A 13,450-nucleotide genomic window follows, 5' to 3' on the forward strand; every position below is an offset into this window, starting at 1 on the left:
CCCACACACGAATGATTGCCTGATTTATGAAAAGGCAATACTGAAGTTTAATTTGTACAGGATGATCCCTTCAATAAGTGATGCTGGTCCAGGTGAATATCGGTATGAGAAAAAATGAACTTGACTCCTACTTCACACCATACACAAAGATTAATTAAAGACCAGAGACTTCACTGTAAAAAGTAAAGCTATAAAGCTCCTAGAAAAAAAACCACAGGAGAATATCTTCATGCCTTTGGGGAAGGTAAAGATTTTTTAAACAGGACATAAAAAGTACTAACTATGAAGGAAAAGGCTAGGAAACTGGGCTTCATTGAAACTAAGAACTTTGGTTCATCAAAAGACAGCATGGACAGCAAGGATGGACCTAGAGATTGTCATACTGAGTGAAGTAAGTCAGACAAAAATAAATATATGGTATCGCTTATATGTGGAATCTAAAATAATGGTACAAATGAACCTATTTACAAAACAGAAATAGGATCACAGATATAGAAAGCACACTTATGGTTACCAAGGGGGAAGGGGAGGGAGGGGTAAATTGGGAGATTGGGATTGACATATACACACTACTATATATAAAATAGATAACTAATAAGAACCTGCTATATAGCACAGGGAACTCTACTCAATACTCAATAATGACCGATATGGGAATGGAATCTAAAAAAGAGTGGATATATGTATATGTATAAGTGATTCACTTTGCTGTACAGCAGAAAGTAACACAACATTGTAAATCAACTATACTCTAATAAAAATTAATTTTAAAAAAAGACAACATTAAGAGAGTAAAAAGGCAACTACAGACGGATGGAAAAATTTTCAATGCATACATCCAACAGAGAACTCATGTACAGAATAAATAAAGAACTCCTACAAATCAATAAAAAATACTGTCAATCTTATCAAAGGAATGGGCAAAAGACTTGAACAGGAACTTCAAAAAAGAGATTTTTTTCCCCAGCTTGTTAATAAGCACATGAGAGATGCTCAACATCATTAGTCATCAGGGAAATGGACATGGAAACAGCACTGAGACATCATTTACCACCCGCCCCCAACCAGAGTGGCTAAAATGAAAAAGACTAACCATACCAACTGTAGATGAAGAAACTGGAATTCTAATATATTGGTGGTGGGAGTAGAAAATGATACAAACACTTCAGAAAAATTTGATAGCACCTGCTAGTATTAAACATATACTGATACACTATGGCCCAGCAAGTCCACTCCTGGAGTGCACCCAGGATAAATGGGTGCCTGTGTTTGCCAAAAGATGTGTACAAATTATTCATAAAAGACCCAAACTGAAAAAAATCAAAAAGTGTATCAACATAAGAATGGATAAATAAACTGTGATATAGTCACACGACAAAAAGCTACATAGCAATGCAAAAGAACAAACTATTGCTATGTGCAACAGCACAGATAAAATCACAAAGACATATGTTGTGAAACATAAGCCAGATACAAAAGAACACATGCTTTGTAATTTCATTTATAAGAAGTTCCAAAACAGTCAAAGCTAATTATTCTTTTGATGTCCAGATGATAAAGGCCAGAATAGAGGTTACCTTGGGGGAGGTGATAGTGACAAAAGAGGTATAAGAGAAACTGCTAGGTGGCTGGAAATATTCTATAAATTGATCTTAGTAGTTACATCAGTATGTACTATATATATGTAAAAATTCATCAAACTGTATAGTTAAGATTTGTGTGCTTTGCTATATGTAATTTATACCTCAATTAAAAGAAAAATAATCAACTTTCCAAAAAAAGACACTATAAATAAAATTAAAAGGCAGATGACAATTGAGGAAAATGTTTGTAACATATAAGGTATTTATATCTTTCATATATAAAAAGCTATTAAAATTAAAAATAAGAAGATGAGTACCCCGATAGAAAAATAGGCAATGACATCAAACAGGCAACTTACAAAATAAGAAATAAAAATGGTCAATAAATATATAAAAATTTACTTTATTAATTATACAAAATGGAGATTAAAGCAGATGTCTTTTTTTGCACCTATCAAATTGGCCAAGTTGAAAAGACAGTACTATCTTATGTTTATCAGATTCTGCACAGCAACTTTTCAATATGTATCAAAAGTATTTTACCCAATACTTTTATTATTTGGAATTTCTCTTGGGAAAATAATCAGAGAAACACATGTTTATGCACTAGATTTTTCATCTCAGAGTCGTTCTGATATTTTAAAACATTTGGAGACATCAAAAGGATAATATAATACTATAACTAACTCTACACACATAAATTTGATAACTTAGATGAAGTAGACCAATTCTTTAAAAAGCACACTACTATTACTCACTCAGTACGAAACAGATAATTTGAACAGCCCTATAATTACTAAGAAAATAGAGTTCAAAAGAGAGATCTCTAGGCCCAGATGGTTTCACTGGAGAATTATACCAAATGATTAAAGATGATTCAATCTCTTCTAGAAAAGAGAAGGGAAAGGAATACTTCCCAGTCTATTTTCTAAAGCCAGCATTACACAGATACCAAAACCAGATGAAGACAGTTCAGAAAGGAAAACTACAGACCAATATCTCTCATGAATAGATGCAAAATCTTCAACATAATATTAACAAATAAAATTCAACAATGCATAAAAAGAATTATATACCATGAGTAAGTGGGTTTACTCCAGTGATGGAAAGCTGGTTCAATATTCAAAAATCAGTCAGTGTAATCCACCACATCAACAAGCTTAAAGAAGAAAAATCAGAACCATGTCCATCAATGAAGAATAACCATTTGACAAAATTCAACACTCAGTTGTAAAACAAAACAAAACAAACAAACAAAAACTCTCAGGAAGCAAGAAATAGAGGGGAAACTTCCCTCAACTTGATAAAGAACATCTATAAAAAGACAACAGCTAACATTATATTTAACAGTGAAAGACAAAATGCTTTTTCTCTAAAATCAAGAACAAGGGAAAGATGTCCAATCTCACCACTGTTATTCAACATAATGCTGAAAGAGCTAGCCGGGGCAGTGAGACCAGAAAAAGAAATAAAACCATACGGATTGGAATGAAAAACTGTCGATAGGATGGTCCATTGTAGAGAACTCCTAAGGAATCTACAAACACCAAAACCAAAGCCGGCTTCCTAGAACTAATAAGTGAGTTCAGCAAGGTCACAGGATACAAAATCAACATACAAAGATCAATTGGATTTCTATATATCAGCAATAAACATATGGTAACTAAACTTTAAAATATGATACAATTTACAGTTACTCAAAAAAAAAGGAATAGTAATTCTACCAGTAATTACTGATGAAAGTAATCAAATAATATGTCTTGTATGGAGAAACATACCATGTTCATGGGTTGGAAGACTCAACATTGTAAAGGATGTTAATTCTCCCCAAACTGATATATGTATAGGTTTGACTCAATTTCTCTCAAAATCCTGGCAAGATATTTTGTAGATATAGATAAGGTTATTCTAAAAGTTAAGACTGTATGATATTAACAGAGGGACAGACTAATGTTCAATTGAACAGAACAGAGAACCCAAAAATGGTTTCACACAATTTATGGCTAACAGCTTTTGACAAAGTTGTGAAAACAATTCAATGGAAAAAGGAGTCTTTTCAACAATTAATGCTGGAGCGACTGCATATCCACAGAGGGAAAAAAAAAGAACTCAACCTAAACTTTATACTTTATACCAAAATCATCTCAAAATAGATTCCAGGTTTAAAGGTAAAACTTTATTTTTTATTATTATTTTTGGCTGTGCGGCACGGCTTGCGGGATCTCAGTTCCCTGACCAGAGATTGAACCCGGGCCACGGCAGTGAAAGGCCGGAATCCTAACCACTGCACCACCAGGGAAGTCCCTCCTTGCCTTTCTGAGCACAAGGAAGTAGGGAGGGATGAGCCCTTCAAGAGATACCTCGAAAAGTAGGTTGTGAAATCCAGTCTCAGGTGTGGCTCTGCCCCTCCTTCAAGGACATTCGCTCTTCTTCGTCAGCATGCCTGCCTTGCCCCGTCTCTCTGAATTCCCATTCCCATTGTCACTGTTAGTGCTGCTGGCCAAAGAGAGAGGCTTCCTCAAGAAAACGTCCAGAACTGTAGACTTGGGGACAGACAGGGGCAGTGTCTTCAAGGGGCGGCGCATGGACGGTGACGAGCTCTGGGCCCAGCTGCCTGGGTTGACTCCAGCTCCTCTTGATGTTGGGTGAGTTATCCAGTCGCTCAGGCTCTGAGTTCTTCATCTGAACGATGGAGGTCATAACGGTATCTACCTTGGAGTGCCGTTGTGTATGTAGAATGAGGTACTGCACAAAATCAGAGCTCAATGACCTTGGTCGTTATAATCATCAAGGAGCATGGGTTATGATTTTTAAGAGAAGGTGTAGTTTTAGCACTTTGGGGTGCTGTTCTTGGCAGGATGGAGACAAATACGTTCAGAAAACAGGGAGAAGTCCAAGAATGGCCTTTGCAATGGTTCAGCTAGAACCATTCATTAACATGGCAACCGTTTCCTCCAGATGCATTTGTTGTGACTTGAAATTCTAGAACTGCGTTTCCTTCAGTGGTTCAAGTAGATCTGAAATGCAGGCCTCTGGCAAAGGGTTCTCTCCAGAGACAGTAATGTTTCCCTTTTCTCTTTTGCAGACCTCAGAGGATGAGCCTTCTGAAAAGGATGCCCTGCAGCCTGGCCGCAACATTGTAGCCGCGGGCTATGCACTCTATGGAAGTGCAACACTGGTGGCTCTTTCCACTGGGCAAGGAGTGGACCTCTTCATGCTTGACCCAGTAGGTACCCAATAAGACAGTATGGGCCTTTGTGCTTTAATTCCTGTCCTCTGAGATAATTTCCTAGTCATTCCTAATACTTGCTCTTGGGGCCAGAGAGTCTAGTTTGGAGAGCCAACAGAATCATCTAAAAACATTAAGAACCTCTGTTCAAGTGAGGGCATTTGAGGGGTTCTACAAAGTCAGTCATAGCAACTCAGGCCCGGTTCTTAAGGAATTAATGACCAAAAAATGCATTCAATTTCTTTGGTTTATGGGAATACAATGACTTAATCCCAATGATGCCAATTTCCAGCCAGAAGCATGGATTCTTTAGAGTAGCACCATCCACTAGAACTTTCTGTGATGATGGCTATGTTCTGTAATCTGTACTGTCTGTTACGGTGGCTACTAGCTTCCTGTGACCATTGAACATTTGCTGTGTGGTTAGTGTGACTAAGAAACTGGGTTTCTAAATTTTATTTCTTTTTAATTAACTTAAATAGCCACATGTGACTAGTGGCTACCCTACTGGACACCAGTTTGGAGGACTTCCCCTAATACACATGTTCTTCCCAATGGGAGGAGTGACTGGTAGAAAGCTATTTTATCAGATTCTGTGTTGTTCTCCACACTTTCCACAATGAGAAAATGCTCAGTAGCAGAAGGGGAAGAAGCACAACCTCTGGGTAGATGAAAAATATGATAGCACAACGCCGTTTGGAGGACGACATAATTGGATAAAGACACAAGAGTTCAAAAATAAAGGGTGAGCCTTCATGGCAAATGTACATTAAAAATGTTCAGGAGAAATTTTGGAAAATATGTGTAACTTATAGAATTTCTCTTTTAAATGCTGGATGCTTTGCTTATTACTTGTGAACTACTTTGCTAAATATAATCAGGTCTTGTGAAAACTCAAATATTTTTTTTGCGGTATGCAGGCCTCTCACTGTTGTGGCCTCTCCCGTTGTGGAGCACAGGCTCCGGACACGCAGACTCAGCGGCCGTGGCTCACGGGCCCAGCCGCTCCACGGCGTGTGGGATCTTCCCGGACTGGGGCACGAACCCGTGTCCCCTGCATCGGCAGGTGGACTCTCAACCACTGCGCCACCAGGGAAGCCCTCAAATAATTTTGACCAAAGTCCATTTCAAAATTTCCAGTATTCTGTGAAGCAAAAGCTATTGTTCAGTATTTCAACTTAATTTGAAATTACAAATGTTTATTGAGCATCTAGTGTGTCCCCAAATACCATTGTAGGCAGTGGAGGGAGATAATGCACTGATCAAACAAACATTTTAGACAAACATTTCAGGATTTTACATGCTGGTGCATGTGAAACCGCACAACTCAGATTGGGACTTGAACTGTCTTTTAATTGAGATCACACACCTGGTCTCAGGTCTCAGGTTCTTTATGTCTCATCGCAGAAAGAATTCAGTGAGAGACAAAGTGATATGTGAGAAGTGGATTTACTTAGAGAGATACACATTCCATGCACAGAATCTGCCTCAAAAGGCGAGAATGGCCACAGGACATGGGGTTGTCTTGGAAAGTGAGAGTAGCCAAAGCAGAAACATATTCCACAGACAGAGTGTAGGCCATCTCAGAAGGCAAGAGGCCCGGAAATATGGGGTGGTTAGCTTTTTATGGGCTGAGTAATTTCATAGGCTAATGAGTGGGACGGTTATTCCAACTATTTTGGGGAAGGGGCAGAAATTTCCAGGAATTGGGCCATTGCCCACTTTTTGGCCTTTTATGGTCATCCTTGGAACTGTTATGGTGCTGGTAGGTGTGTCATTTAGCATATGCTGGTGTATTACATTGAGCGTATATACTAGGCTCAAGGTCCACTGGAAGTCAAGTCTTCTGCCATCTTGAGCCTAATTGATTCTAACCAGTTTTTGTTGTGTCCTCAATGGCTCTGTCATTCTTTTAAAGGTTGTGCCCTGCCCCCTTCTTTCCTGTTTCACATGTGAGTGGAGGGAAGGGGGTTACAAATTTCAAAACAGTTAAACTAAACTTTATAGTATGGAAATATGGTATCTTTTATTTTTTAAAATTTTTATTTATTTATTTATTTATTTTCTAAAAAACTAAACTTTAGAGTATGGAAATCTGGTATCTTTTATTTTTTTAATATTTATTTATTATTTTTAAAAATTATTTATTTATTTATTTTTGGCTGCGTTGGGTCTTCGTTGCTGCATGTGGGCTTTCTCTAGTTGCGGTGAGCGGGGGCTGCTCTTTGTTGCGGTGCGTGGGCTTCTCATTGCTGTGGCTTCTCTTGTTGTGGAGCATGGGCTCTAGGCGCACAGGCTTCAGTAGTTGTGTCACGTAGGCTCAGTAGTTGTGGCTTGCAGGCTCTAGAGTGCAGGCTTAGTAGTTGTGGTGCACGGGCTTAGTTGAGCCGCGGCATGTGGGATCTTCCTGGACCAGGGCTTGAACCCGTGTTCCCTTGCATTGGCAGGCAGATTCTTAACCACTGCACCACCAGGGAAGTCCATCTGGTACATTTTAAAGTCTAAATTTTTCACATATAAATCCATCAGAGCAAAACGCATTGCTGTGTCGGTTTACTGATGCTCTAATTTCTCCTTATTTTCATAGAAGCAGGAATCTGTAGTTCACAAATAATGTTACTGAGCCCAAGCTTGTTCTGCTTGCCGCATGACAGCCAATAAATTTGGAGACAAGGTGTTGAGGCAAGGAATAGCGACTTTATTTGGAAAGCCGGCAGACTGAGAAGTTGGCAGGTTAGGGTCCCCAAAAAACCATCTTACTGGGGTCTGGATGCTAGTTTCATTTATACAACAGAGACTGGGAGGAGGTGAGGAAGTGAAGAGGCCATTAGTTTTGCCTGTCTTGGCCAACATGGGGAGGTGATGTGTTAATTTCTTCTTTTGTGCAGCCATTCACAGGTGGTCAGGGTCAGATTATCTCCCTGTGAGCTAAGCAAAGGCACTTTAGTTTAACATTCAGGCACAGGGTAAGGGTTCCCTGTGGCAGGCCATTATGTATGATTATAATAACAAAAGCAACAAAAATCAAAGGCTAAAGTCAAAGAAACAGATCAACATGGAGTCTGATTTAGCTCTTCCCTGCTACAATAATACTCTCAGAATAGTAGCTGACAGTTAGACAGTGCTTATTAAGTGGTGGATAGGTATCTGTTCTAAGCAACTTGCATATATTAATGCATTTAAGCCTCACAGCAGCCCTGTGAGTGTAGGTCCTACTATTATTCTCATTTTCAGACGAGGAAAGTGAGGCACAGAGAGGGTAAGTAACTTGCCCAAGGTCATGCTAGTAGCAGTGGAGCCAAGAGTCACACTCAGGCTGTGACAATTGTGATTTATAAGAAAAAAATAAATTTGATCATTCAGATTGAACCAGGAGGGAAGGGGGCAGGGCACGACCTTTGAAAGAATGACATAGCCCGAGGACATGACTTAAACTGATTAGAACAAAATGGGTCCAAGATGGCGGACAAGTCGACTTCCACTAGACCTTGAGTCTCAGTATATGCTCATTGTAACACATCAGCAAGCTAAATGACACACCCACAGGTGCCATGACAGTTCCAAGACTGACCATAAGGATCAAAAAGTGGGCGGTGGCCCAATTCCTGGAAATCCCGCCCCTTCCTGAAATAGCTGGAATACTCCCCCCACTCATTAGCCTATGAAATTACCCACTCCTATAAAAACTGACAGCCCCATACCCTGGTGCCTTTTTCACCTTTTGAAATGGCCCACACTCTGTCTGTGGAGTGTGTTTCTCTCTAAATAAATCCACTTCTTACCTATCACTTTGTCACTCACTGAATTCTTTCTGCAGTGAGACATCAAGAACATGAGCTTCATTAAGTCCTGAAACCAGGTGTGGGATCTCGGTTGGAAGACTGGGTTTTGGCCAGGTTTGAGTCCTAGCAGTGTGGGTTCAAGTCCCAATCTGGGTTTAGGCTGTGTTCGAGTTCTGGCACAGGGGTTCAAGGTCCAATCTGAGGTGCACGGTTTCAAGATGACCAAAATATATTCCTCATATATTTGTTATTCATCCATGGTTCCTGGCTCACAGCTCCCAAAACCCTTGGAATTTCCTAAGTGCTGAGAGTGCTAAAGGGGTCTTTTGTTATGGAATGAGGTGACTTTTGGAAGGCTCCTAAAGATGGGGGCTGGTTTCCAATGGACCCAACCACGTGATTAGAGGGTTGGGACTTCCAATCTCACCCCCTGGCCTCTGAGGAGGGGAAAGGGACTGGAGGTTGAATCAATTGCAAACGATTTAATCAATCATGCCTATAATGCCTGTATAATGAAGCCTCCATAAAAACCCAAAGGACTGGGTTCAGAGAGCTTCTGGGTTGAGACTGAGGAGAGTAGTGAGCCTGGAGAGGGCAGTGGAGCTTTTCACCACTTCCCTGTGCCTCTCTTCCATCTGGCTGTTCCTGAGTTATAGACTTTTATAAGAAACCAGTAATCTAGTAAGTAAAGTGCTTCTTTGAGTTCTGGGAGCCACTGTAGCAAATTAACTGCCCTGAGAAAGAGGTCCTTGATGCCAAAATCTTGGCTTTCCTGCGTACTGCTGCTGAACAGAAATATGGAGACAGAGTTGTGGAGAAGAAAGAAAGCTTTATTTCTTTGCCAGGCAAAGAGGGAACACAGTAGGCTAGCGCCTCAAGAACTGTGCCCCCCTCCCTGGGGAATAGGGAGAGGTCTTATAGTCTGGGCTCCTGGTCAGAGGTATGTGATAAGGATCAAGGCAGTAACAGTCTTGCATTCTTTCTTCTGTAAAGTTTCAAAAGGGTGGGGGTGCTGACAAGATTAGGGTTGTGCAGGGTCTCAGGTGGTCAGGTCTCCTAATCTTGATGAGCTTCTCTGGTCCCTTTTATCTTACCTTAGGTGGTTTCACGGCAGCTCCTCTCTTAATTAGCAACTATTCGAATCTGCCCTTTGGAACTCAGGGAAAGTCATGGAGGCTGGAGTCTTGCCTGCAAGAAATGGGGGACAGAAAGGCCTCTATGCCTGGGAGCCCCACAGGGCCCTGCTTGGTTTCATCCTGGGAACCTCTGATTTATGGCCGGTCAGAATTATAGGTGACAACCTGGGTTTGGACCTGGCGTCTGAAGTGTCCCCACTTTGGGAGAGGGCAGACTTCTAGGACTGAACCCTTCACTTGTAGAATTTGATGCTATCTCTGTGTAGATAGTGTCAGAATTGAGTTGAATTTCAGACACACTGCTGGTGTCCGAGAATTGCTTGGTTGAATGGTTGCAGGAAGGGGGACCCCTTCCAGGGCCCGAGAATGGGCTCTTGTCTAACATTTGGAAATGAATTGTCCAAGGAGGCACGTGCTGACAGAGCAAGAGACTATTGGGAAGGAGCGCCCAGGTGGAGGGCAGCAGGGGAAGGGAACCCAGGAGAACTGGCTCACAGTCTTGGGTTTTATGGTAATGGGATTAGTTTCGGGGTTGTCTCTGACCCATCATTCTGACTGAGGGTCCTTCCTGGTGGTGCCTGCATCGCTCAGCCAAGAAGGATTCTGGGAGGTTGGTAGGATATATATATGGACTGGGGTCTCCTCTCTCCTTTTGACCTTTACCAAATTCTTCCGGTTGGCGGTAGCTTATTAGTTCCATGTTCCTTACCAGGACCTCCTGTTGTAAGATAACCCATGCAAGTGGTTACTATGGTACCTGACCAGGGCAGGCGGTTTCTGTCAGTGGTTCCCTTAACAGTATGGGTGGGACTCCTCCCCTACCCACCCCCGCAACACACACACATAAACACACATAAACGCACACACAGAGGAAGTGGCCTTGGCACACCAATTCACAGGCGGTTTTGTGTTTAACTATCATACCAGACAATTTTGAATAAACTCTCTCGATTACAAGCAAAGTATCTCCAAGAACATTCTGAAGTGGTTCTAAGGGTAGTAGGGAGGTGCCTTTGGCTCAGGGGGCCAGCTGAAGGATTCTAGAGACACGGCTCATGCTTTCCACCTTTGGTCACGATAGGGGGGCCCAGTCTGGATACAGGTAGGCCAGACAGTTTGATTACACATCAGAAAGAAGAGCATGCTCTCTGCTGAGCTCTCTTTATTAGCCTGAAAACCCTTCGGATCACATCGCCCTACTACAAAGGACACTTGAGCAAGGACGCAGTGTATGAAGCTGAGGACCAGTTTGAAAGGTTGACTTCAAGTTGAAGCAGCTTATGGCAATTGTCACAGGTAGAAAACCATAGAGGGTGGCCAGCAGGTTACTCAGGCAGGGCCTCACAGGCCAGAGTTCCTTGGTGGGGCAACTAAGAGCCTGCCTGATCTGTGAGTTTGCAGGGCTGGTAATTTGATTTTGTCAGAGCACACATTTTGTTCAGGCACGGAGAGACCGCCTCACGTTAACCAAACTCTCAACTGTGGTATAAGCCACGATGACAAGGCATTTGTTTACAAATAGCAGATACCATTTCTGGGTGACAAGGATGTGGTGCCTGATAATCAGGTACCCTCTTCTCAAAGCTGTGGGAGGCCCTTTTTGTTTTTTTTTTTTTTTTGCAGTACGTGGGCCTCTCACTGCTGTGGCCTCTCCCGTTGCGGAGCACAGGCTCCGGACGCGCAGGCTCAGCGGCCATGGCTCACGGGCCCAGGCGCTCCGCGGCATGTGGGATCTTCCCAGACCGGGGCACGAACCCGTGTCCCCTGCATCAGCAGGCGGACTCTCAACCACTGCGCCACCAGGGAAGCCCTGTGGGAGGCCTTTTTAATATTCAGTGGGTGCCAGTGATCACACAGTCAGAAAAAGGCATTTATTTTCCAGGTTAGAGTAAGGCTCTACAGCCAGTTCCTCCATCCCACAATAGGGAACAACTCTCCAGGGGCCTGAGTGTCTACACCCACAGCCCCTGGGGTGGATAAGTAAGAGAAGACATTATTTAGACAACAGTATCTGTCTTTGATCTTTGCTGATAAACAAAAAGAAAAGGATCCTGGCTAAACTAAGTAAAGGACTTACTGTATTAATGGGAAAGCTCAGGCCCCAGGCTAGACATGGGCAGGTCTGGGAAGCGGGATTCACAGGAACGGTCCCACAGGACAACCTGTCTGGTCTGGCCACCACCCCTGATGCTGTGTCTCTCCTCAGGTTTCAAATGCCAGGAAGGGGTATGTAATTTGTTACGCTCAGTCAGTTGCCTGACCTTGGGCTAGAAGAGGCCCAGCTTAGAGTCTTCTTAGACTGGCCTCCAATGAGAAAAGTTAATTATTCAAAGGAAGTTCGGGTACTTTTAGGACATGGAACTCCATGCTGAGCTGCTCCAAAGCAACAAATGTCCAGAGTAAGTGATTAAAGCTCACGACCCAGAGACCATCAAGTACTTCCCCGCAACATAAGAAGCTGGTTTACTAGCAAGGGAGAAGGCACTCTGGAGGAACCAGGAGGCATCGTGCTAAGAGGGGGCTGGCTTGGGCTTATTATAGCCCTTGGGGTTTTGCTTGATGATTCTAAGGAGTATTTGAGAAAGAGAGGGTCAGTTCTGGATTGGGTGTTGTCTAGATGTGGGTACAATGATTGATGGTGTATCTCAGTTTGTATGTAGGAGGTGGGAAGTTTAAAGTGAGGGTAGAGATTCAGTGGTAAAGAAGCACTCATCCCTCACATGTGGCAGAAGAGAGGCGTGTTGAGTTGTTTTTGCATTTGAGTATCCTCATCGTTGTCTTATTTCAGACACGGTCAGTGTGGACTTGTCTCTTTGTGGGAGTGTCGTAGACGTTCATTCGGAGCCTTCTAGCTGCGAGCTGTCGTCATGGGGGATTTTTATTTTCTCAGTCTTCAAAGTTTAATCAAAACTGATTAGATTTCCAGGGTCTGATTTTCTTCCTAGTGACTTAGAGAGACATCCAGCCTTTCAAAGTGAATCTGCAGCTAGCTAAGTACATTCCTAGGGATGAGACTGTCAGCGCTCTAATTCTGAGGATTTAAAAAACATTTATCGGGCTTCCCTGGTGGCGCAGTGGTTGAGAGTCCGCCTGCCGATGCAGGGGACACGGGTTCGTGCCCCGGTCTGGGAAGATCCCACATGCCGCGGAGCGGCTGGGCCCGTGAGCCATGGCCGCTGAGCCTGCGCCTCTGGAGCCTGTGCTCCGCAACGGGAGAGGCCGCAGCAGTGAGAGGCCCGCGTACTGCAAAAAAAAAAAAAAAAAAAAAAAACCATTTATCAACTGTTCCTCATGCTGAGCGAATACAGTTTCTGACTGAAGGGATTTCTCTTTACCCATATAAGAGTAGTTGGGATACAAGGAACTTTGAATGGTTTCCAACATTGAGTCGTTAAGATAAACAAAATGACTGGGCGCTTCCCTGGCGGTCCAGTGGTTAAGACTCCACGCTTCCGATGCAGGAAGCACAGGTTCGATCCCTGGTTGGGGAACTAAGATCCCACGTGCCTCACCATGCGCCCGCCGCCCCCCCCCCCCCAAGAAAAAGCTGAACTGAATGTGGAAGAGGATGGCAAAAACATTATACGAAATACAGGATAAATAAGTTAAAGAAAAATAACTGGACCACAAATTAGTGGTCTAACTGCATCCCCCACTTTCATGACAAATCCCATTTGAGTAACTCTTTCCTCTCATTGTTGATGGCCCAAATCTTCCTGA

The 13,450-nt window shown here is 42.7% G+C and overlaps 1 protein-coding gene across 1 annotated transcript in view; it reads left to right on the top strand.

Annotated features, from left to right (window-relative positions):
* The window catches only part of FBP2 (fructose-bisphosphatase 2), a 36,121-nt gene that overhangs the window by 13,723 nt on the left and 8,948 nt on the right, over positions 1-13,450 (top strand). The window contains exon 4 of the mRNA XM_004283040.4: positions 4,669-4,809. Coding sequence (XP_004283088.1) covers positions 4,669-4,809 — 141 coding nt within the window. The remainder of the gene's footprint in view (positions 1-4,668; positions 4,810-13,450) is intronic.

The sequence above is a fragment of the Orcinus orca genome, chromosome 6 (genome assembly GCF_937001465.1).
Source record: "Orcinus orca chromosome 6, mOrcOrc1.1, whole genome shotgun sequence".
Lineage (NCBI taxonomy): Eukaryota > Metazoa > Chordata > Mammalia > Artiodactyla > Delphinidae > Orcinus > Orcinus orca.